The following is a 26,350-nucleotide window of genomic DNA, read 5'->3' as shown; positions in this document are numbered from 1 at the left end:
TCATAATATTTTGAAATCCCAGGCTTAAACTTTCAAAGCTTTGAATAAAATTGTTGCTCCAGAAAAGTTTCAGAATTATCTTGAGATTTCTGTTACTGCTGGAGATCTCTCAGTTTGAAAGACATGGCCTTACAGAACTTGAATACATTAGTATCTTGTTTGCCAAAAGAATGACAATTAATCACTTGTTCACTCAAAAGAAGGCTGCTGATGTGATATTTCTCTTCCTTGGTTATGCAGGCAGAAACTGGAGCTGAAAACCACAGAAGCAAGCCTGGGACTGAAGCCGGGAAAGCAGGTTGCAGCCATCATTAAAGCAGTCGATTCGAAGTACACGGCAATTCCCATTGTGGGCCAGGTCTTCCAGAGCAAGTGCAAAGGATGCCCCTCTGTAAGTGTGAGCCACAGCACTGTGTGGCCAAATCATGGAATAATCATGGCCTACAATTCTGTTTTCCCTTTGTCTCCAGTGGAAGCTTCAGTTAATTTATAAGGAAAGTTTACACAGAACACCCAGCACCACTGAGTTATAATGGCAGTAGCCTAATAATATGCCATAATAATTAACAAACGACTACCACGTCCACTTAGTTCAAATAAAAAATATTATGACTTGAAGGCAGCTTCCTCAAAGCAGACCTCAGAATGCAGTGGGGATAAGCCTGATGAAGTTAGGGGAAGCATACAGCATTGAGAGCATAGACAGTGGCCTGAATCCTGAAAGTTCTGCCTCTCAGGAGTAATATGTCCAGACTTCCCAGGTGGCTCAGTGGGTAAAGAATCCACAGATGATGCAATACAGAAGATGCAAGAGATATGAGTTGGATCACTGGGTTGGGAAGATCCCCTGGACGAAGACATGGCAACCTACTCCAGTATTCATGCCTGGGAAATCCCATGGACAGAGAAGCCTGGTGGACAAAAGCCCATGGGGTTGCAAAGAGTAGGACACAACTGAACCAACTGAGCATACACACAGTAATATGTCCACAGGTGAAATGTTTTACTGAGCTCAGTTTTCTGAGAGCTGCTAGGAGGACTAGAAATGGATACCAAGCTCTTCACCTAAATCAGGAACACTTATTTACCACACCCCTACCTCCACTACTGTTACAGCCAGAAATGAGCACACAAGACTAACCCAAGGCTAAGTGTGTGAGTATGTGTGTCTGTGTGTGTGCAGGTGTGAGTGTATCTGTATGTATTTGTGAGTGTGTGTGTAATATTTTTACTCTAATAAAGAATAATTTCTTTTGTTGCATAAATCAGTTGTGATTTACGGCCACAGATGTGACTCTGGGTTCCACCATTTCCTAATACTTAACCCTTGGCTTCAGGCTCTTCCCTTGGCCGTTATTAGTGTTCAAAAAAGTGGAATCATCAAGAGCTAATACTAGAATTTGCTTAAAGTGCAAGGCACTAATTCCTTATTAGTTTCTCAAATATATCAAAATTGAGTGAAGGGGAAAACAAAATGAGACAAAACTAATTGTTCTCAAACCTTGTTTCTTCTTTTTTCCCCACAAATTATCTAATGTTCCAGTGTCATTTGCTAATGTCATATGAGATGGAAATTATTTAGAAAGGTGACTAATGAAACCAATGATCTTTTCTTATTCTGTTAATTTCTCTCCCCATAGTTATCAAATATTATGAGCCATCTAAGATTTCTCAAAACTATTTCTCCATTATTATAGGAAAGGTTTATGTCTTTGGTTTGCTTATTCAATGTCAGTATAATGTCACCATTGCAACTCTTTAAAGAAAAAAATTCTGACTTAACACTGATGTGATCTCTGCCTTCAGAAACAACCCAGTAAATCTAGCTAAGTACAACTGGAATATTTTTTTGACTATCCTCTTAAGATTAGATAACCAAAAGGGATTTGAAAAGAGCAAAATATGTATCTGTTGTTATTGGAAGGAATGAATAATTTAAAAACTGGTAGCACGTAGATTATGCAGAGTTAAGAGTTCAGTTCAGTTCAGTTCAGTTCATTTCAGTCGCTCAGTCGTGTAGGACTCTGCGACCCCATGAATTGCAGCACGCCAGGCCTCCCTGTCCATCACCAATTCCCGGAGTTCACTCAAACTCGTGTCCATCAAGTCAGTGATGCCATCCAGCCATCTCATCCTCTGTCGTCCCCTTCTCCGGTCACTAATGGGATTTAACACATTTTTTTTTACAACTAGGGGAGAAGTGGTACACTATGAAAACTAAGGTTTTGAACTTTTTTCTAAGCCAAAAGATGTTATTGGTTAGAACTATTTACAATTTTTAAAACCACAGCAGCATAACAGTAGTGTATATGAGTATTACCTTTATCTAAATGCCACTCTACTTAACACAGAAATATGAAATGAACAGTTCAGATCTCAGCAAGATGTTTTACTATTACTAGTATTTCATCCAAACCATAAAATAAAGAGAATAGGGAGATCAAATTATTATAAAAACTGGTTTTCAATAAGGTTTCAGTTAATAAGAAATATGATACAATTCTTCAGCAGTTCTGATGATTTTTCCCAACAAAATAGCCTGTTAATGAAAATTCGACATAATTTCACTATGGTAGTCAAAGCCTGGCCTCAGATGTAATTCCCTTGTGTAACCATGGAATGACCTATATGCCCAGAATCTTGAGGTCATTTGAGCTAAGTTCTAATTGACAAAAAGCGTCCTCTTGAGAGGACTTGTGCACTGGTCAGCAGGCCTCTGTATTTGCCTCTGAGAGTCACAGGAATGTGACAGGGGCAGGGGCAGTCAGATATATGGAGGTAAGATACAAAGAGTTTCTTTTGCTTGTCGGATACAAGGAAAAATTTATTTCTGGAGAGAACATTCTTTATAAACACAGATGTTCAGAATTATGAGTGTGGTCTGGGCCCGCGGCCATGTTTTGCAGCTCTCAGAGCACTGGCAGTCCATCAGAAAACACCTGCAACCTGACAACCTCTCCAAGGCTGAGGCTGTCAGAAGCTTCCTGGCCTTCATCAAGCACCTCAGGATGGCAAAGAAAGAAGAGATCCTCCAAATTCTAAAGACAGAAAACAAGGAAGTACTGTAAGTTCCCTGAACATTTCCTGGGGTTGTCTATAAGAAAATGTTTCTGGATTGCTGTTTATTAAGCAGGTAAAGATCCCTTTTTAATCGGGTGCCTCACCTTCCAATCAGTTATTTTGCTATTTCACATTTGCATTGAACAGTTATACCTCAGTGCAGTAACTCAATGGTTATTTGGCCAGAAATGCAAGTTTTCAGCAGTGACTCAGAGCGAACATTTTATTTTGAACATTTTGTTCATGAGTGTAAATCAGGTCTAGATTGGTACATAGATAGGGGGAAGGTAGAACTTTGATGTGATACTACGGTGCAGGTGCTGCCACACTCTGCTGAAATTATGTTACCAGAGCTATTAATTGACACTCAGAAAGAGTTCAGAATTGATTATGAAAACAAACAAAAAAAAAAAAACAGTATGATTTTTTTCTATTAAAAATGAGCTTTCCTTAAAGATACAGTGATGATTCTCATAGAAGCCTTGTTTTGAAGAGAAAATTGAGAACTGAGATAAACAGCCAAAAGAATCCAGAGAAAAGAAATATGTACATCATTTGAGTATTCAGTGGAAGAGTGCCTTATATTGCATCCACAATAAAGAGAGTTGACAATTCTCAAACTTACGTTGTAAATACCAATACAAATACACTTTCTAAATAGAAGTGTTTGGGTCTGTAAAACAAAATTTATCTGCAACTACAAATGCAACTGTTTAACACTAATTATCCTAATTGATGATATAGAACATGGCTCAATTAGTTTGACAAACAGTGGAAACTAGCCATTAATAGTCAAAAGTATAAAATGGCCAAGTTACACCCCTTCCCACAAACATACAACAGCAACAGTCAGTGGTCACTGAGTTCAAAGGACTTGATTACTCAAGAATAAGAAAATTCAGCTTTTTTCCTGAGAAGATTGTTTATTCTTGATTGTACTGTTATTGACTTGACTTAGGGGATTAAAAAATTGATATGAATTCCATATGACTAACTACTAGTTAGTTGGATACTGTCTTCAAAAATAAACATTTAAACTGAGTTAAATATATGCAAAATTATAAATTCTCAGACTCTGTTTTAATCATAGAACTTAAGGATATATTTTAGAGTGACTTATCTTTTTGTCAAAAAAAAAATTACTGACAAAAACAGTGCAAAATTTGGCTGTTAACTTAGAGAGATTACACTAAACCTTAGACTTATTTGTATCCTAAAAATCTTATGGTGGCAATAATTTGTATGATTGCATGATGTATTTTCTAAACCAGGTTATTTACCTAATATTTTCAATATTGTATCATATCATAGGGAATAGACATGTAACATTGTATAGTAGAAAAGATATTCTGTTCAGTTCAGTTAAGTTGCTCAGTCATGTCTGACTCTTTGCGACCCCATGAATCACAGCATGCCAGACCTCCCTGTCCATCACCAACTCCCAGAGTTCACTCAAACTCGTGTCCATCGAGTCAGTGATGCTATCCAGCCATCTCATCCTCTGTCGTCCCCTTCTCCTCCTGCCCCCAATCCCTCCCAGCATCAGAGTCGTTTCCAATGAGTCAACTCTTCTCATGAGGTAGCCAAAGTACTGGAATTTCAGCTTTAGCATCAGTCCTTCCAAAGAAAACCCAGGACTGATCTCCTTTAGGATGGTTGGACCTCCTTGCAGTCCAAGGGACTCTCAAGAGTCTTCTCCAACACTACAGTTCAAAAGCATCAATTATTTGGCGCTCAGCTTTCTTCACAGTCCAACTATCACATCCATACATGAACACTGGAAAAACTATATAGCCTTGACTAGACGGACCTTTGTTGGCAAAGTAATTTCTCTGCTTTTTAATATGCTATCTAGGTTGGTCATAACTTTCCTTCCAAGGAGTAAGCGTCTTTTAATTTCATGGCAGCAGTAACCATCTGCAGTAATTTTGGAGCCCCCCAAAAAAGTCTGACACTGTCTCCACTGTTTCCCCATCTATTTCCCATGAAGTGATGGGACCAGATGCCATGATCTTCATTTTCTGAATGTTGAGCTTTAAGCCAACTTTTTCGCTTTCCTCTTTCACTTTCATCAAGAGGCGTTTTAGTTCCTCTTCACTTTCTGACATACGGGTGGTGTCATCTGCATATCTGAGATGATTGATATTTCACCCGGCAATCTTGAAAAGATATTCAGTTCAGTTCAGTTCAGTCACTCAGTCATGTCTGACTCTTTGTGATCCCATGAATTGCAGCACGCCAGGCCTTTCTGTCTGTCCATCACCAACTCCCAGAGTTCACTCAAACTCATGTCCATCGAGTCGGTGATGCCGTCTCATCCTGTCGTCCCCTTTTCCTCCTGCCCCCAAACCCTCCCAGCATCAGTCTTTTCCAATGAGTCAGCTCTTCGCATGAGGTGGCCAAAGTATTGGAGTTTCAGCTTTAGCATCAGTCTTTCCAAAGAACACCCAGGACTGATCTCCTTTAGAATGGACTGGTTGGATCTCTTTGCAGTCCAAGGGACTATCAAGAGTCTTCTCCAACACCACAGTTCAGAAGCATCAGTTCTTCGGCACTCAGCTTTCTTCACAGTCCAACTCTCACATCCATACATGACCACTGGAAAAACCATAGCCTTGACTAGACGGAACTTTGTTGGCAATATTACATATAAGTTTCCTTAAATATATTCCAAACTTACATGACCTTGAAAATCCCTCTTCTTAAAGCATTTTGTAGGATTAGTGTTACATGAAAACACTTTAGAAAACACTGTAATTAAGACCCATGTATTCCAGAGTCAGAAAAAACTGAGTTCCAATCCTAGCTCTATTTTTACCAGCCATGGGACCTTGAACAAATGATTTGATATCTCTGAGTTTGTTTCCTTATGTATAGGGAGAATATTAGTATTAAACTGACAGAGATGTTCAGTGAGCTGATGGTATTAATAACAGCATATATTTATTGAGTATTTACAATGTGCCAAGCACTATTCTAAGTGTTTTACATAGATCATGTGATTTAATCCTCTTGACAACCCTAAAATAACTGCTCTTTATAGCCCCATGTTACAGATGAAGAAGATAAAGCAAAAAGAGGGTCCATTCAATTCAGTCACTCAGTCATGTCCAACTCTTTGTGACCCCATGGACTGCTGCATGCCAGCTTCCCTGTCCTTTGCTAGCTACCAGAGCTTGCTCAAACTTGTGTCCATTGAGTTGGTGATGCCATCAACCATCCAACCATCTCATTCTCTATCATCCCCTTCTCTTCCTGCCTTCAATCTTTCCCAGCATCAGGGTCTTTTCCATTGAGTCAGTTCTTCGCATCAGGTGGCCAAATTATGGGAGTTTCAGCTTCAGCATCAGTCCTTCCAATGAATATTCAGGAGTGATTTCTTTAGGATGGACTGGTTGGATCTCCTTGCAGTCCAAGGATCTCTCAAGTGTCTTCTCCAATGCCACAGTTCAAAAGCATCAATTCTTTGGTGCTCAGCTTTCTTTATGGTCCAACTCTCACATACGTACATGACTACTGGAAAAGCCATAGCTTTGACTAGATGGACCTTTGTTGGCAAATTAATGTCTCTACTTTTTAATATGCTATTTAGGCTGGTCATAGCTTTTCTTCCAAGGAGCAAGCGTCTTTTAATTTCATGACTGCAGTCACCATCTGCAGTGATTTTGGAGCCCAAGAAAATAAAATCTGTCACTTTTTCCACTGCTTCCCCATCTGTTTGCCATGAAGTGATGGGGCCAGATGCCATGATCTCAGTATTTTGAATGTTGAGTTTTAAGCCAACTTTTTCACTCTCCTCTTTCACTTTCATCAAGAGGCTCTTTAGTTCTTCTTCACTGTCTGCCATAAGGGTGGTGTCATCTGCATATCTGAGGTTATTGATATTTCTCCTGGCAATCTTGATTCCAGCTTGTGCTTCCTCCAGCCCGGCATTTCTCATGATGTACTCTGCATACACGTTAAATAAGCAGGGTGACAATATACAGCCTTGATGTACTCCTTTCCCAATTTGGAAAAAAGGTTGCATACCTAAAATAGCTAGTGGAGTGTTTGCAATAATAACACTTAAGAAGTATTATCTCTCTCTCTCAGTCTGCTCCATTCCATGAGTTTTTGTTAGGGCCAAAATGGTATAGTACAAGAATATGTTTTTAAAAATATGTATATATATATCTAGTGCATTAAATACATGTATGTATTTGTTATGTAGATGTGGAATGAAATATATACAGACATCTTATGTTCATTAGTATAGCAACTAGTTTCAGAAATATTATCATCCCAAGACTCAACCAATCAGGGATTCTTGATGAGGAGACTATGTACCTAGCACTTTCCTGTAGAAGTTTCACTCTATTCTCAACTAATTGTTGTGATTGAACTTGAACTATGCTTATGTGCACGCTAAATCGCTTGTTGTGTCTGATGCTTTGTGATTCTGTGGACCGTAGCCCACCAGGCTCCTCTGTCCGTGGGATTCTCCAGGCAAGAATACTGGGGTGGGTTGCCATGCCCTCCTCCAGGGGATCTTCCTGACCCACGGTGAAACCCACCTCTCTTACCTCTCCTGCACTGGCAGGCAGCTTCTTTACCACTAGCACCACCTGGGAAGTCCATACTTGAACTGTACCATGGTGCTTTTTATTTTTTAAAAAAATGAGCAGAAATCTCTTTCTTGGATATAAATGAAAGTTAAAAGAATGTCCCATCTTTCCACTGAATGATACTACCTTAGTTATGCATTTAAGAAATGTATATAGTTGCAAAGCTAATTAGAAAAAGAATTGATTTGAGAGACCATAGCTTTTATATATTAATTATGGAGAAAAGAATTTTAACCTAATTTGTAATATTATTATTATTATTTTATTTACAAACCTCCAAATTATATTTGGCTTAGGGTAATACAGTAAAATTAATCTGTGTATTCTGAGGGTACATTGAGTGAGAAAGAAGGGAGTTAAGAGAGAGGCTTAAAATAAAATGGGGTCGTGTCTTTCAGAGAAAGCCATCACTTTTTTTTGTTTAAATAAAAAATTTTCACTTCTTTAGGAAACTCAAACCAATGGGGTCTATGAATGGTAGCAATTCAAAATAATTTATTAAGCACCCTAAAGATTGATATATATGACTATGTTTTCTGTTGTAGACCCCAGCTAGTGGATGCTGTCACCTCTGCTCAGACACCAGACTCATTAGATGCCATTTTGGACTTTCTGGATTTCAAAAGCGCCAAGAGCGTTATCCTCCAGGAAAGGTTTCTCTATGCCTGTGCATTTGCCTCACATCCCGATGAAGAACTCCTGAGAGCCCTCATTGTAAGTCAGATGGACACTGCCAAAATTAAAGCTCTCAGCTGATCTTCAGAATCTAAGCAGTAATTAAAAGTTGCCAGCATCAAAATAAAGGCTGAAACTAGACCTTCTGATTATTCATATTTGAATTCTATTAGACTGTTTTCTTTCATTAATCATTAATTGTACAGTAGATTATTTCACAAAGTAGAATATTTCACATAGTGTCTTCTTTGCAATTCCTCTGGATAACTTAAGCTATGTTTTATGGAAATTTAAAGATTATATTCACCTATCATGTAATGTGACATAGGAAAAAATTTCAATTTCAGTCTTGGTTCTACTTCACAATTTGACTTTAAAAGATTTATTTTGACTTCAAAAATCTTCGTGCTATTTAATGTATAGTACATTGTATAACATATAATTATTATATGTTATGTATTAGGTTGGCCAAAAAGTTCCTTTGGGATTTTCAATACATTATTACTGAAAAGCCCCAATGAACCTTCACCAACCCAATACATATAATTCTTCTGATACTGAAAAATTATATTGGAAGCAAAAGCTAGAGTTCTCTTGGACCCAAGGTTTAAAAACAGAAAGTGTACTTATTCACTTATGATTTAGGGGAATAATTCATAGTCTTTTTGGAAAATAGGCTTGTTTGATAATCTGATAGCATTAGTGAAGTCCCTCATTACCCACACATACAATTTTACAGACCATTTTTTTGATTTACTGATGCAGTGAATATAATCCATAAGCCTCTCAGGAATTCACAGATCCATGTTAAAAATACCTAGAAAGACTTTACCAACTCTTCAGTTCAAAGCTAGATAGTGAATTTGAGTGTCCCCAAAGCAAAAATCAGAGTTTGCAATCTAGAAATATGGAAACAATTTCTTTAGGCTTTGGCTACTTTGTTTCTTACTGAAAAATATTCCATGAAAATGTTTAAATGTTTTGGTAATCTGTTTTATCCCTGTTTGGCTAATAGAGTAAGTTCAAAGGTTCTTTTGGAAGCAATGACATCAGAGAATCTGTTATGATCATCATCGGGGCCCTTGTCAGGAAGCTGTGTCAGAATGAAGGCTGCAAACTGAAAGTAAGTGCAAATCCAATCTCAGGCACTGTATACATATCTCCAAACCATCATATTTAACACTTGCGTGCTCACGACTGGTGTTCCTAATTCCTCTCACCCTACTCTGTTTTCACTATTTGCATGGCAATTATTGCTGTTGGACATACTTTATAATTCAGTTAATTATTACATGGATTATTTATTCTGTCTCCCACTGAAATATAAGTTCACTGCAGAAATGGATCTCTGTTTATTCCACACCAATTGCTTAAAATGGTGCCTGGTACATAGGTAAAGTTCATTACATGCTTGCTGAAAGTGAATAGTCCAAGAATCCCTCATCAAGAAATATTTATTGAGTACCCACTGTGTACTGTACTCAACTTTGAATGATGTATATATGTATATATGGTGAAGTTCTTGTTCTTCGATAGTAGATTCTAAGGCTACCTCCTAGAGCAGACTGTTATCTATAGTAAGTATGGTTTGCAGTTTTTGAGTTTTTATGGGAGAAATTTGTTACTTCTAACTACTTTAGAACTTTGTATTTTATTTTTAATTTAATTTCCTCAAAGCTTCTCCATTTGCCTGAGTAGACTATCAATTTTAACATCTTCCTCATTAAATTATGATAAAACATTCACTTTTAAGTACAACTAAATATGGAAAATCTAAATGAATTAATATCAAACTCAATTCATCTTTCTGTAAGGCAAATAGGTTAAAGATGTTAAATATATACAAATATAATCTTTTCTCCATCCATGTTTAGTATATAACCAGCTTTCAGTCAGAATTTTACTTCTATTTCTGTTTCCTATTAATATGTGTTTTTGCTTACATTTTGATCTCACTGCATCCTAATTTCTTTTCTCCCCCAAATTTATATTTGAAAAAAAATTCAGACCTATGAAAAAGTTGTCAGAATAGCACAATTTCATGAATATTTGTATACCTGATTCATCTAAATTTGACAGTTGTTAATGTATTATCCTATTTGAATTATCTTATTTCATTTTATATTATTTTGGTTGAACCCTTTGAGAGTAAGTTGCATGCATCTGATGTTTTACCCCTAAAGACTTTTACTCCTCATTACTTGAAGGCCATTGCATCTAGGCTTTTACAATGGACAAAATACATGTATTTATATTTATTAAATTGTGAGTTCATACTGCTACCTCTAATTCTAATCCAGTTCTACAGGGTTCTTTCTCTCCTTCTATCATTCCATAATTATATCTTCCTTCTCCCACAATGAGGACCTTGGTTCTCAAGAACATTGATACTGTGATTCATTTGCTCAATCCTAAAGCATGCACAAAATAGCTTTGGAATTGTTACACGAATATCACTACAAAAAACAATCTTAAGTAAAGTTCAAGACTTCACAATCTTTTTGTCTTTAGAATATATTACACTAAAGGTATATAATCAGAGTACTATGCTCAAACATTACTTGGGTTAATTCTTTTTTATTCTCTTTCATTCAGTTATGTTATTAATCTGAAATTTATTCATGTTCATTAGATTTTGTTTGAATTCAACTTTAGCATCCTTACATCCTTGTTAACTTCATCTTATTTCTTGAATATATGAAATAGGAACATGATTTGAAAGTCAAAACTTGATTTAAAAAATATTCTCAAAGAGGTCTCATTCCCTTTCCTACCCTTCCACCCATTCTTAACTACTTTTTCTACATAAGTGGTATCATTAGTTTGGGTTCTCTTTCCTGTTTCTTTTTGCAACAGTAAGCAGGTGTACACACACATTCTTATTCCTTTTTTCTTACACAAACTGTAAACGTCTGTATATCTTATTGTTTCCACTTAACAACATATTCTGGAAATCAGCCCATACTGGTTCACAGAGATCTCTCTCCTTCGTTTTACAGCTGCCTAGTACTCCATTGTGTGTTAAACTGAGGCACCACAGTTTATTCTCCCATGTATGGTCATTAGGTGATGTCCACTGTTTTTGCTCTTTAGAAATAATATTTAAATGGATAATCTTGGGCACATTTTCTCTGATTTTTGGAGCTATAGCTTCAGGGCTAGGGTACTGGATCAAAATGCAGATCTGTTAGCTTTTGCCAAATTATCTTCCATGGGAATTGTAACATTTTAGGTTCCCACTAGGATGCCTATTTCCCAATAGGCTCAATAACAATGTATGTTATCAAACTTTTGGGTTTTTAGAGTTCAGTCTGATAGTTGAGAAATAGGACTTCTTTATTACATTTAAACTTCAGCATCTTCATTCTCTTTGAGGGTCACTACCCCCCATCTCTCCCGTGTGTGTGTGTGTGTGTGTGTGTGTGTACCTGAAGCCCCTAAAACATACCTAGTAACAAAGGTTAAATAGAGCCTATTTCTAATTTGCTTTTCCATTAAACTATTAACTTATTAGTTAATAGTTTCTAGGCCAGAAAACAAAAGGCCTTTCCTGATTAAAGAATATGTTTCCAAAGTACCTGCTACACAGAAGGCATTCAAGAAAGGTTTTTTGAACAGTATGTCAGCATTAATGAAATTTGGAATTGAGTGGAAATGAGTACTCTTTAAACAGTTAGAACAAGACCTTACAGTTGAGTCCTAGGTGCTTTCACCATAGTTAATCCAAAAGAAAAGGTGAGTGCCACCAGTTAGGTACCTTCTAACCATTATTTTAGAATTTCAATGAATGGGTAATTCTAGGAATAATCGATTACAAGGGAATTTAAAAAATGATTTTATACATGTGTTTAAAAGTAAATATGCCCATTGTTAATTATACTCATTGCTTCTTGCAGATATGTTAATGTATGTATTTAAAAAATAACAACAATACCTTTATCAAGCTTTACTTTCTCATTTTCATTGCATGCCTCAGTCAAGCAACCAGTGCAAAAGCTGTAAAACTTGAGGCTGTTGTCTTGGACACAAGAGTGAAGCCAGTCTTACCCAGGCTTTGTTTCATGTGTGGTTACACATGTGTCTGACGTAGAATGTGTTCTTTTAGGGAGTGGTAGAAGCCAGGAGGTTAATCTTGGCAGGACTTGAGAAAGCAGAGAAAAAAGAGGACATCATGATGTACCTGCTGGCTCTGAAGAATGCCCGGCTTCCAGAAGGCATCCCGCTCCTTCTGAAGTACATGGAGATGGGAGAAGGGCCCATCAGCCACCTCGCTGCCACCACACTCCAGAGATACGATGTCCCTTTCATAACTGATGAGGTAAGTTCTCCAAGAATATTAGCAACCTTCACAAAAGGGGAACAAAAGCATGCCTAATCATGCTGCCGCTGCTGCTAAGTCACTTCAGTCGTGTCCAACTCTGTGCGACCCCATAAACAGCAGCCCACCAGGCTCCCCTGTCCCTGGGATTCTCCAGGCAAGAACACTGGAGTGGGTTGCAAACTTCTCTCAAGTCACCCTATTTCCCACCCTAAACTAAGAATCTCTTTTTCCTGTTTAGAAATAACTTCAATTGGATTTAAGTCGGTTCTGAAGTAGCCTCACATTTTGAGTAGATATTGTCCTATATCCTGAAGCATAAATATTGAAGCACCTTCTTTTACTTTAAGAAACAAATTCTTCTCTGAAATATCTTTATTTCCCTGGTGGCTCAGATGGTAAAGAATCTGCCTGCAATGCAGGAGACCCAGGTTTGATCCCTGGGTAGGGAAGATCCCCCTGGAGAAGGAAATGGCTAACCACTCCAGTATTGTTGCCTGGGAAATCTCGCAGACAAGAGGAACCTGATGGGTTACAGTCCATGGGGTTGCAGAATCAGACATGACTGAGCAATTAACACACATAGACACACACACATACACACACACACATAAGTTTTAAGATGCTCTTAAATTGTTTGACATGGGAGTAACCTGGCTTAAGTGTGACCATTCAGGAAGCCATCCAAATTAAAAAATTTTTTAGGACAGAGAATGTTTACAAAGTATAAGATAAACTGCCTGCTCAGAATGATGTTCTAAGTTTGCAGCTACATTTGTTGATAGGCTGTGAAGTGTGATAATTAGGGTCATGAGTGTTTGAGACAGACAGACTTAGAGAGAGATTCTGGCTCAGTCTCTTCTTAGTTGTTTTTGTTTTGATGAGTATCTTAATTCCTATGTATTTGAGAACAAGGTCAACATTTGAGAGAGAGAACAAGGCAGAGGGGAGTAGAATTGAAAGAAACATTTATAAATACCTAGTATAGAACCTCTATTGTTAGGTGATGCTAGTGACTAATGAAATTAGTTGTTGCCACAGGATGTAATTATTTTGATGAATTTTCTTCAGTATTAACATTTTGTAAAAAAGATTAAAAAAAAAGAAGAAAATCCTCTATTATAACCTATGGCCTTTGGATGATAATGATATATCAGTGTAGGTTCATCAAATGTAATACACATACCACTGAGATTCAGGATGTTGACAGAGGGGAGGTTGTGTGGAAGGGGGAGTGGGAAGGGATGGAGATCAGGAGGTATATAGGAGCACTATACCTGCAGCTCAGTTTTTCTGTGAACCTAAGATTTCTCTAAAAAATAGTCTATTAATTTTAAAAATATGGAAAATTCTGAGGCACTTCATTGTAAGGAATATAGGTTCATATAGTCATCTCTCTCTAGAGGCCCTTTGCCGTGTAGCAGTAGTACCTTTGAAAAATCTGTTTGTTAGGTAATACTATGATATGCTGCATAGCAATCAAGACTCAGAAATCTCAGTTTCTCACATCTCAGCTTCTCATCCATGCTATGGCTAATCCATGCTAAGGGAAAATGTGGCCATGAACTCACTATAGTAGTAGAGTAAAGAGCAGGATAAGATATATCAGCTCTTAGCTGCCTCAGCCCAGAAGTCACCCGCAGAAATTCTGCTTACAGACTATTAGCCAGAACTATGGCCCCACCCTAAGTGCAAAGAAATGTAAGAAATATACAGGCACGTGTCTATTTTTATGAGCATGAACTCTTCCTGCCATGGTATCAATTCATGAAATGAGATGTGAGCTAACCAAGCTTGAACATCTTGCCTACAGGTAAAGAAGACTATGAACAGGATATACCACCAGAATCGTAAAATACATGAAAAAACTGTGCGTACTACTGCAGCTGCCATCATTTTAAAAAACAATCCATCCTACATGGAAGTAAAAAACATCCTGATCTCTATTGGGGAACTTCCCAAAGAAATGAATAAATACATGCTCTCCGTTGTCCAAGACATCCTACGTTTTGAAATGCCTGCAAGGTAGGGAACAGCGCCCCCTCTCTCTGCTTATCCGAGCTTGCTTGTATAATGATGTGATACACATGTGGCTAATAATAATGGTGTGGTCTTTATGCTGGGTTATGTTGCATAAAACCAAAGAGTTTGCCAAATTTCCCATAAGAGAAGTATTTAGCAGGCCAGATTAAACTTTGCCTTGGCACTATGATTTGGAACTCTGGATATAGTTTTTTTTCACTCTAGGTCTTCTGTTCGGTCTGGTAATATCATATTGCCAAATGTTAGTGATGTTTTAAAATCCAACTACATTTTCAGTAGGACTGAAATCTTCTCTCGGCCTGACTTCATCCCTGGAGCAAAGCAGAGAGAGCTAATCACTCACTCATATGCAGTCCCTATGAGTATTTGAGGACTGCTCTTTACCTTTTCTTCTCTATGCTAAAATCATATCACCTAGTGATTCTGGGGTGAACCCTGTAAGGCAACATTCTTCTTCTTCCTCTCAATAATGTTCTACATCAGACCTAGGTATGGATTTCTTTGGTGGATTATTTTCTTTTTTTGCTGTGCTGTTTAAATTTTATTATTACTGATGCAATTAATGTTAAGTAGTCAGGAATGGCAATATCTCAACACTAATTAGATAAGTAAATAAGATAGAGAAAAAAAAAAGTGAAAGTCTCTTGGTCGTATCCAACTCTTTGGGACCCCAGGTACTATACAGTCCATGGAATTCTCCAGGCCAGAATACTAGAGTGGGTAGCCTTTCCCTTCTCCAGGGGATCTTCCCAACCCAGGGATCAAACCCAGGTATCCCAGGTCTCCCATACTGCGGGCAGATTCTTTACCAGCTGAGCTACCGGGAAGCCCAAGGATACTGAAGTCCATAGCCTCTCCCTTAGAAGGGTAAGCTTACTTAGAAAGAGACGCTCAGGCTTCCCAGAGGGTGCTAGTGGTAAAGAACCTGCCTGCCAATGCAGATGAAAGAGACATGGTTTCAATCCCTGGATTGGGAAAATCCCCTGGAGAAGGGCATGGCAACCCACTCCAGTGTTCTTCCCTGGAGAATTCCATGGACAGAGGAGCCTGGTGTGCTCTAGTCCATAGGGTTACAAAGAGTCAGACACAACTGAAGTAACTTGGCACACACATTGCATTTTACTGAGATGTTTCTTTTCTTTTTTTACGGCCATGCTGAGTGGTTTGTGAGATCTTAGTTTCCTGACCAGGGATCGAACCCGTGTCCCTTATGGTGGAAGCTCATGAAGTCCTAACTGTTGCACCACCAGAGAAGTCCCTTGTGAAGTGTCCCTTTAATTGAATATTAGACAACACTAGAGGGTATAGGAAAACATTTAAAGAAAGATTGGGCAGCCTCTCCAGTTTGGTACAATTTTCCTTAAAAGTATATACTATTTGACAATAGAACCACAGTGATTCAAAGAACATGTTGTTTTCCACTTCTGAGTTGTGTCCATCACTCAGCTTCAACCATCTCATAGTTGGGTGTCCTCACCTTGCTGTCATTTTGATACCAAACTAAACTTCAGATATCTGAGGAATGAAGGGGAAAACCCTCATCCTGATGCTGACACTCCAGCTGGCACCTCCCTAGTCTTGGAGTGGCACGAGGAAAATTTGGCCCCTTCTTTTTTCCACTGAGGATTTGGGTTCCTTCCAAATCTGACTTGGGAAACAGCCACCACAATGCAGCTTTTTCCTTTTTTGTGTTACAGCAAAATGGTCCGTCAAGTTCTGAAGGAAATGGTCGCTCATAATTACGATCGTTTCTCCAAGAGTGGGTCCTCCTCTGCATATACTGGCTACGTAGAACGTACGTAACCCAGAAAGGGGCTCTCCCTCCCTGCCCCATGCCCTGCTCAGTGTTGCTGTGACTGTTGTTAAATTTGTGGATTTTTTTTGTTGGTGTCATTAGGGACTTCCCATTCGGCATCTACTTACAGCCTTGACATTCTTTACTCTGGTTCTGGCATTCTAAGGAGAAGTAACCTGAACATCTTTCAGTATATTGAGAAAACTCCTCTTCATGGTATCCAGGTATCTCATTTTTCATTAATTTTGCTTATTTGACTATGTAAGCAGTTAGTGTGAAGTAGGATAAAATATATACTAATGATAACACTGCTGCTGCTGCTGCTAAGTCGTTTCAGTTGTGTCCGACTCTGTGCCACCCCATAGACGGCAGTCCACCAGGCTCCCCCGTCCCTGGGATTTTCCAGGCAAGAACACTGGAGTGGGTATGATAACACTATAGAATGTGTAAATTAATCATGGATCTATCATGTCATCCTGATTCCATCATCTGCAAGAGGCTGCGTGGTTTATGGTCCCAGAGAGTTTAAAATATGCAAACATCCATATTTTTTCAAAGGTACACATGTTCACAAAATTGAAATCATGCCAGTATTTCTCACATATGTTTTGCAAAAATATTTTATTTTTACTCATAGATATATATATTCCTTGGAGCTCCAGATATTTAATTCTAGAATGTATTTCCTTCTCTTGGTGTTTTTATGGAGAGATTAATTCCTCATAATGAAAGCTCTCATAATAGAATATGGTTCTCCAAAGAGTTGATCTAATTTTTCTAATACTTCTAAGACAGAAAAGAATAAAGTGTAGGTATTTGACAACTGGCTGACTTCGATTCATTTTGTTTTACCCCAGATTTGGTGACAATCTTTAAAGGCTTCCTAATTTCAAAATATACTCTCTTTTTACTTTTTATGCGTCTCAAAACTATAATCTTCTAAATAAGCTAATTTTATCTTTAGAAATGATTCAGTGTTCTAGAAACTTGAGTTCTTATCAATATTGTATTACTACACTGTTTAACAAGACTCTAGTCAGAAACCATGCCTCTGTCCTGAGGAATCACCATCTGTTTTCTGATATGCGCTCTGAAATGCCAAACGCCCATGGCTAGGGCCCTGGGTGTGGAGGACAGAGAATATGTAGGATTCTTGTGTCTGGTAGAGCTCAGGGTGTGAGCCTGCTCTCTATGTTCAACGTCACTTCTTTTACTGGAAAAGGTTTTACATGGAAGGTTGTGAGTCATGGCTTAGAGAGTTGCACACCCTCTCATAGCACAGACTTGGGCCAACTGTGCCAACATCTCTCCACTTCGTTTTTAGGGGCTCCCTGAGACAGGCAATCCACTATGTATGACAATTCTGCAGAGAATGTGTCTCTAGGATGATGCCATTAAGTGGAAAGTTCATGCTTTGCAGTCAGACAGAAGAGGTTTAAGACCTATCTCTACCATCTGAGTGTTTTTTCAGGCTTCATCTACAAACTGGATACAATCACGTGAACCTCCAAGTGTGGCTGTGAGAATTAAATGAAGAAAACAAAGAAGACAGAAGAAAACAAACTCATATTCAGACACAGAGCTGTTTGTGTTTTATTTTTTGCTTATTTTTTTGCAGCTGCAGGCAACTTTTGGAACCCCAGGACAGTGGTAGGTGTAGCTCACCCTCTCGTACAGAACAGGCAGGGAACTAATATCATGAATGCTATATCTGTTTTCCCTAGGTGGTCATTGAAGCCCAAGGACTGGAGGCATTAATTGCAGCCACTCCTGATGAGGGGGAAGAGAACCTTGACTCCTATGCTGGCTTGTCAGCTCTCCTCTTTGATGTTCAGCTCAGACCTGTCACTTTTTTCAACGGATATAGTGATTTGATGTCCAAAATGCTGTCAGCATCTAGTGACCCTATGAGTGTGGTGAAAGGACTTCTTCTGCTAATAGATCATTCCCAGGTAATTCAGTCCGCATGTGAACATTGAACAGACAAGTCACATCTTACACACATGGAGGAGATGAGGTTAAGTTCCACTCATCTTGGAGCTAAGAGTCTAAGCTTTCGACCCTCTTGGCATTATTGTCCTTTCTTCTTACCTACAGGAAAATGGGTTTTCTTTTGCCTGTATTATCTGATTAAGATGTCTTCTCACTGTTGAGGCAAAAGAGGAACTACTCAACGTGAGTGTAATATAATGTCATTATATCTCAGTAAAACTAAAAGCGGGGGAAGGAAATTGACGTGAACAGAAAAAACTATGGAGAAAATAACTTAGGATTCAACAGAGGACAGGTGGTCTTATTTCTTTCACTTGGCTTTTTTGGGTACTAAGATGATATTTTTTTTCTGAACACAAGCACTGAACTACCAGCTTCATAAGTTACTGATGACATTTAACATGATGACATTAGTAAAGATTCAAGTAGCGCGTCCTCCCTACCATATCAGTAGAGGCACAAGCAAGCACTGACACCAACCACATGTTTCATGGACACTCTTGGCCTCACAGTCTCATGTTCACAGAACCTTACAAAGGTCCATTCATTGTTAAAGAATAAGAGCACTTTCATTCACTTGACCTGCATTCTTCAGAATAGTTTTCAATTTTTTTCACTCCTAAATCTTACATTACTGCACTAACATATGACAATAGTATATTCTGTGTGGTAAGATTTAGGTGACGAGGTTACTGTAGGGTGGGAGTGGTCTGCCTCATGGAATTTTCTCAGAAACAGAAGAGGGTTAATCTGAATAACCTTTGAGTTTGACTGTGTTTGTTGTTTAATTTTTTTTTCTTTAATGACTTGACATTCCCTGTCTTACTAAGCATAGCTATATAAAAATGGAATATTTGCTAAAAAGAGGATCTTATGAAAAATGCTTAAAGTGATCACGTGCACTCTAACTTGTATTTTTGAGTTGAAGAAGTATGAGGAGATTGGATTAAAATGTACAGACTATAGGACTTTCTGGGGAAGTTTCCTTTTGTGGTTTATTCAGAGGTAATAGCCTAGGTTTGACTTTTGCCTCCACTAGTTACCTTCTGGAATGGGCGAATTTAACTCAGATAACCATTATATCTACTACTGTGGGCAAGAATCCCTTAGAAGATATGGAGTTGCCATCATAGTCAACAAGAGTCCAAAATGCAGTACTTGGATGCAATCTCAAAAACAACAGAATGATCTCTGTTCGTTTCCAAGGCAAACCATTCAATATCACAGTAATCCAAGTCTATGCCCCAACCAGTACCGCTGAAGAAGTTGAGGTTGAATGGTTCTATGAAGACCTACAAGAGCTTCTAGAACTAACACCCCCAAAAGATGTCTTTTTCATTATAGGGGACTGGAATGCAAAACTAGGAAGTCAGGAGATACCTGGAGTAACAGGTAAATTTGGCCTTGGAATGTGGAATGAAGCAGGGCAAAGGCTAATAGAGTTTTGCTGAGAGAATGCACTGGTCCTAGCAAACACCCTCTTCCAACAACACAAGAGAAAACTACATGTGGATATCACCAGATGGTCAATACCAAAATCATATTGATTATATTCTTTGCAGCCAAAGATGGAGAAGCTCTATACAGTCAGCAAAAGCAAGACAGGGAGCTGACTATGGCTCAGATCATGAACTCCTTATTGCCAAATTCAGACTTAAATAGAAAAAAGTATGGAAAACCACTAGACCACTCAGGTATGACCTAAATCAAATCCCTTAAAATTATACAGTGGAAGTGAGAAATAGATTTAAGGGACTAGATCTGATAGAGTGTCTGGTGAACTATGGATGGAGGTTCATGACATTGTACAGGAGACAGTGATCAAGACCATCCCTAAGAAAAAGGTATGCAAAAAAGCAAAATGGCTGTCTGAGGAAGCCTTACAAATAGCTGTGAAAAGAAGAGAAGCAAAAAGCAAAGGAGAAAAGGAAAGATATACCCATTTGAATGCAGAGTTCCAAAGAACAGCAAGGAGAGATAAGCAAGCCTTCCTCAGTGATCAGTGCAAAGAAATAGAGGAAGATAAGAGTGGGAAAAACTGGAGATCTCTTCAAGAAAATTAGAGATACTGAGGGAACATTTCATGCAAAGATGGACACAATAAAGGACAAAAATGGTATGGATCTAACAGAAGCAGAAGATATTAAGAAGAGGTGGCAAGAATACACAGAAGAACTATACAAAAAGATCTTCATGACCCAGATAATCATGATGGTGTGTTCACTCACCTAGAGCCAGACATCCTGGAATGTGAACTCAAGTGGGCCTTAGAAAGCATCACTACAAACAAAGCTAGTGGAGGTGATGGAATTCCAGTGGAGCTCTTTCAAATCCTGAAAGATGATGCTGTGAAAGTGCTGCACTCAATATACCAGCAAATATGGAAAACTCAGCAGTGGCCTCAGGACTGGAAAAGGTCCGTTTTCATTCCAATCCCAAAGAAAGGCAATGCCAAAATGTTCAAACTACCACACAATTGCACTCATCTCACATGCTAGCAAAGTAATGCTCAAAATTCTTCAAGCCAGGCTTCAGCAATACATGAACCATGAACTTCCACATGTTCAAGCTGGTTTTAGAAAAGGCAGAGAAACCAGAGATCAAATTGCCAACATCCATTGGATCATTGAAAAAGCTAGAGAGTTCCAGAAAAACATCTATTTCTGCATTATTGACTATGCCAAAGCCTTTGACTGTGTGGATCACAATAAACTGTGGAAAATTCTGAAAGAGATGGGAATACCAGACCACCTGACCTGCCTCTTGAGAAACTGTATGCAAGTCAGGAAGCAAAAGTTAGAACTGGACATGGAACAACAGACTGGTTCCAAATAGGGAAAGGAGTACATCAAGGCTGTATATTGTCACCCTGCTTACTTCTATGCAGAGTACATCATAAGAAATGCTGGGCTAGATGAAGCACAAACTGGAATCAGATTTCTGGGAGAAATATCAATAACCTCAGATATGCAGATGACACCACCCTTATGGCAAACAGTGAAGAAGAACTAAAGAGCCTCTTGATGAAAGTGAAAGACAAGAGTGAAAAAGTTGGCTTAAAACTCAACATTCAGAAAACTAAGATCATGGCATCTGGTCCCATCACCTCATGGGAAATAGTTGGGGAAGCAGTGCAAACAGTGACAGACTTTTTTTTTTTTGGCAAAATAAAGTCAAAATCACTGCAGATGGTGACTACAGCTATGAAATTAAAAGATGCTTGCTCCTTGGAAGGAAAGTTGTGACCAACCTAGACAGCATATTAAAAAGCAGAGACATTACTTTGCCAACAACGGTCCGTGTAGTCGAAGCTATGGTTTTTCCAGTAGTCATGTATGGGTGTAAGAGTTGGACTATAAAGAAAGCTGAACACCAGAGAATTGATGCTTTTGAAGTGTGGTGTTGGAGAAGACTCTTGAGAGTCCCTTAGACAGCAAGGAGATCCAAGCAGTCCATCCTAACGGAAATCAGACCTGAATATTCATTGGAAGAACTAATGCTAAAGCTGAAACTCCAATTTTTTGTTCATCTGATGTGAAGAACTGACTCATTTGAAAAGACCCTGATGCTCTGAAAGATTGGAGGTGGGAAGAGAGGGGATGACAGAGGATGACAGAGGCATCACTGACTTGATGGACATGAGTTTGAGTAAACTCCCAGAGTTGGAGATGGAGAGGGAAGCCTGGTGTGCTGCATTCCATGGGGTTGTAAAGAGTCGGACACGGCTGAGCGACTGAACTGAACTGAATTGAAATGAGTTACCTCCTGTGTACTCTTGGGAAGTTACTTCATAGCTTTATATCAGGAATTCCTACACATAAAATGAGATATTTGGAACAGATGATTCAATTTTTTATTAGTTTTGTTCTTTGGTGGATAACTCGAGGATTTTGATGTGTTGGGTTTTGCTTATGAAATCAAAGATTTTAAGATCTGTAAGTGACCTGAAGTATCAGATTTCCTAAAAATCCATCCAAACGTCATTGGTTGCAACTAGAAATTAATTCCCTTTCTTTATTATTCTTCATAACAGTTCAGAATAGCTATATATAACAACAAAAAAACTTAATTTAGGGTAGTTTGACCAAATAGTTTGATTTTTATCATGTAAAAGATATTTAGAAATAGATAGTCCAGGGTTGATATGGCAACCCTAGGTATTATTAGGATGCGGGCTCTTTTTCCATCTTTATTTGTGGCTTTTAACCTCATCTTGCCACCTCAAGATTCTCAGATGGCTGTTGTACTTCCAGCACTAATTTCTCATTCCAGGAAGGAAGAGGGAAGGGTAAGGGGCAGCAGAGTCTGACTCTTTTCAAGAACTATCCTACAAGCCTTATCTATTTCTAAAAAAGAAAACCATCTGCAAATGGAAGTCCTTTGTTGTGACCAAAACTGTGTCATATGGCTCTCTCTAGCTGCAAGAGAAGCTGGTAAAAATAGTATTTTTTGGTGGCTGTACTGACACTCTGAACAAAACTGTGTTTCTGTTACTATGAATGAAAAGAAGGAAACCAGCAATGCCTCTAATACCCCTTAATTCTCAAAATCACACATGAAAAATTGTTCTCAAATTAATCAGAGAACTGCACATCATTACTCTGCACATTTCCATTAAAGTACTACCTGTGGGAGATCATCTTTTTCTTTAGTTGGGGGGCTGTGGTGGGTCTCCGTTGTTGCACATGGGCTTTCTCTAGGTATGCAGGCTTCTCACTGCGGTGGCTTCTCTTGTTGCAGAGAGCAGCAAGACTAGGCACACAGACTTCAACAGTTGCAGCCCGTGGGCTCAGTAGTTGTGGCTAATGGGCTTAGTTGCTCCACAGTGTGTGGGATTTTCCCAGACCAGGGATCAGACCAGTGTCCCCAGCATTGCAAGGTGGATTCTTAACCCCTGGACCACCAGGGAAGTGCTGGGGAAATGCATTCATAATGAAAGAATCTCCGAAGAAGTTCTAAGAGTGCTGAGAAAGTAGTTCACAATTTGAGATGCAGGAATAATAACAGTTCAATATCATCTATATGTACTCACCTTCCCATCAGCAATGCTTAATGTCTAAATCAGATATTAAACTTGATGCAATCATAAATAGTAATCTAGACCAGGGTTGGGAAACAATTTATATAAAGGGGAAAAAGTAAATAGTTCAGGCTCTGTGAGACATATGGTCTCTGCCATTGTAGAGTGACAATAGCTATAAATGATATATTAACATATGAGTGCACCAGTGTTCCAATAAAATTTTATTTACGAAAGTTGTCAGTGGGCCAGGTCTGCCTGCAGTCCATAGTTTGCCAACCCCTGATCTAGATTATCTTTATGGTTTTCCTTTTTAAAAAACAATTTTTTAATTGAAGTATAGTTGATTTAAAATGTTGTATAAGTTTCTACCAAACAGCAAAGTGATTAAGTTATTGTATATTTTTTATTAATTAAGCTAGGGCACCACAGATATATTCTAAGAGAAAGATCTTCACTTAGCTATTAAACATAGCGCAGTGACAGTGTATTTTAAATTGCAGTATTTTACAGATCTCAATTTATTATAGAAATGAGCTGTTTGAGTCTCCCTGGCTCTGCAGAGTGCTCCAGTAATGCAATTCCAGCTTGAGAGGCACATACCACTCTAGGTCAAGTGCTGACATTGAAGGAAATTTTGGCAGTTGAGGGACTGTCACAGCCACCAGGGCAGATGGAATTACTCTATACTCTCTCTCTTTCTCTCTCTCTCTCTCTCTCTCTCTGTCTCTCTCTCTCGGCTAATTGGATTACTCTTCAGAGAAGAATGTTTGATAAAGTCAGATTAATAGGGGGATCCTCTTTAGCCAGCAAAGAACATACTTTCCTGAATGGAAGCAATGGGATGAGTTATCAAAACATGAGTGTCTGAGCTATAAGAAACACCTTTAGGACTAAAAGTAAAAGATCAAAGGGGTCCTATTAGCTACAAATACAAAGCTCCAGTATCTTGTTCTTCTAGTTCATGGACAAGAATTAAATATGCACTCTGAGTCAAACAGGACATAAACCTATTGCTGTTTTAGTCACTAAATTGTGTCTGACTCTTTTGTGATGCCATGGTCTGTAGCCCACCAGGCTCCTCAGTCCATAGGGTTTCCCAGGCAAGAATACTGGAGTGGTTTGTCATTGCCTACTCCAAGGGATCTTCCTGACCCAGAGATTGAACCCAAGTCTCCTGCCTTGGCAGGCGGGTGCTTTACTGCTAAGCCACCAGGGAAACCTGTACTTTATCTTTTTTTGCCATATTTCTTAGAACAGGCCTCCTTGCACAGTAGGAGACAACTGAGAGTTATGATTTTGTGATGGTCATGTATGGTAGTAGAAAAGTCTTCCCACTAGAGACCATCTGGATGTTCAGTCTAGCTCCACAGGTAGCCTTCAAGCCTCATTTTTCTTTTCAATCTTCTGCCAACCAATGAAGATTTGTATGGAAATGAAATGAGATATGAAATATAGAGCCTCAAGGGGCCCGATAGATACTCAAAAACCATTCAGTTCAGTTCAGTTCAGTCACTCAGTCGTGTAGGACTCTTTGCGACCCCATGAATAGCAGCACGCCAGGCCTCCCTGTCCATCATCAACTCCCGGAGTTCACTCAGACTCACCTCTATCAAGTCAGTGATGCCATCCAGCCATCTCATCCTCTGTCATCCCCTTCTCCTCCTGCCCCCAATCCCTCCCAGCATCAAAGTCTTTTCCAGTGAGTCAACTCTTCTCATGAGGTGGCCAAAGTCCTGGAGTTTCAGCTATAGCATCATTCCTTCCAAAGAAATCCCAGGGCTGATCTCCTTCAGAATGGACTGGTTGCATCTCCTTGCAGTAAGGGACTCTCAAGAGTCTTCTCCAACACCACAGTTCAAAAGCATCAATTCTTTGGTGTTCAGCTTTCTTCACAGTCCAACTCTCACACCCATACATGACTACTGGAAAAACCACAGCCTTGACTAGACAGACCTTAGTCGGCAAAGTAACATCTCTGCTTTTGAATATGCTATCTAGGTTGGTCATAACTTTTCTTCCAAGGAGTAAGCGTCTTTTAATTTCATGACTGCAGTCACCATCTGCAGTGATTTTGGAGCCCCCAAAATAAAGTCTGACACTGTTTCCACTGTTTCCCCATCTATTTCCCATGAAGTGATGGGACCAGATGCCATGATCTTCGTTTTCTAAGTGTTGAGCTTTAAGCCAACTTTTTCACTCTCCTCTTTCACTTTCATCAAGAGGCTTTTTAGTTCCTCTTCACTTTCTGCCATAAGGGTGTTGTCATCTGCATATCTGAGGTGATTGATATTTCTCCCGGCAATCTTGATTCCAGCTTGTGTTAGTTCTATTTATTTTACATCCCTCAAAAATTAGAACCACTGTGTTGTGTGATTTAGTCCCTTTCATGAAGGAAAGAGTGGTTTGTCCTTCTACTGGGGTCAGTGGTCTATCCTGAACATATTCCTCTGTGATTATATGTAAGAATTTTTCTTTGATCCCTTTGTGTGAGAGACGGAATCTTCCCAGCAAGCCAAGGCTCTCCTCAAAACCCTCACTGCAGTGGAAATGCTCTCTCCCCACAAAGGGCACATTGTCTAATAGCCGTGAAATGTTCTTTCCCATGCTGCGTGGTGTGTTTTGACATCCACGTAATGTATGGTCAGTGGGAAAACCAAAGTCTACATCATAGACCTCTGCTGAGTTGGGTGGACTAACAAGATTATAGCTTTCAAATTGGAAATATAGAATATGATGCAAAGAAAGAAATACTTCTGAGGCAGGGCACACAATAGGGCCCATTTGGAAGCAGACACCATCATGGTACAAATGCAGAATTTGTATCTTGGTTCTGTAGTTCA

At 38.9% G+C, this 26,350-nt stretch overlaps 1 protein-coding gene across 1 annotated transcript in view; it reads left to right on the top strand.

Annotated features, from left to right (window-relative positions):
- LOC120861897 (microsomal triglyceride transfer protein) overlaps positions 1-26,350 on the top strand; it is a 47,110-nt gene that overhangs the window by 13,144 nt on the left and 7,616 nt on the right. The window contains exons 6-14 of the mRNA XM_040237800.1: positions 241-391; positions 2,907-3,064; positions 8,210-8,378; positions 9,355-9,462; positions 12,445-12,657; positions 14,471-14,682; positions 16,398-16,495; positions 16,598-16,719; positions 18,220-18,447. Coding sequence (XP_040093734.1) covers positions 241-391; positions 2,907-3,064; positions 8,210-8,378; positions 9,355-9,462; positions 12,445-12,657; positions 14,471-14,682; positions 16,398-16,495; positions 16,598-16,719; positions 18,220-18,447 — 1,459 coding nt within the window. The remainder of the gene's footprint in view (positions 1-240; positions 392-2,906; positions 3,065-8,209; positions 8,379-9,354; positions 9,463-12,444; positions 12,658-14,470; positions 14,683-16,397; positions 16,496-16,597; positions 16,720-18,219; positions 18,448-26,350) is intronic.

This window comes from Oryx dammah, unplaced genomic scaffold (assembly GCF_014754425.2).
Source record: "Oryx dammah isolate SB20612 unplaced genomic scaffold, SCBI_Odam_1.1 HiC_scaffold_3, whole genome shotgun sequence".
NCBI lineage: Eukaryota > Metazoa > Chordata > Mammalia > Artiodactyla > Bovidae > Oryx > Oryx dammah.
This window is presented reverse-complemented; position numbering and strand designations above follow the sequence as displayed.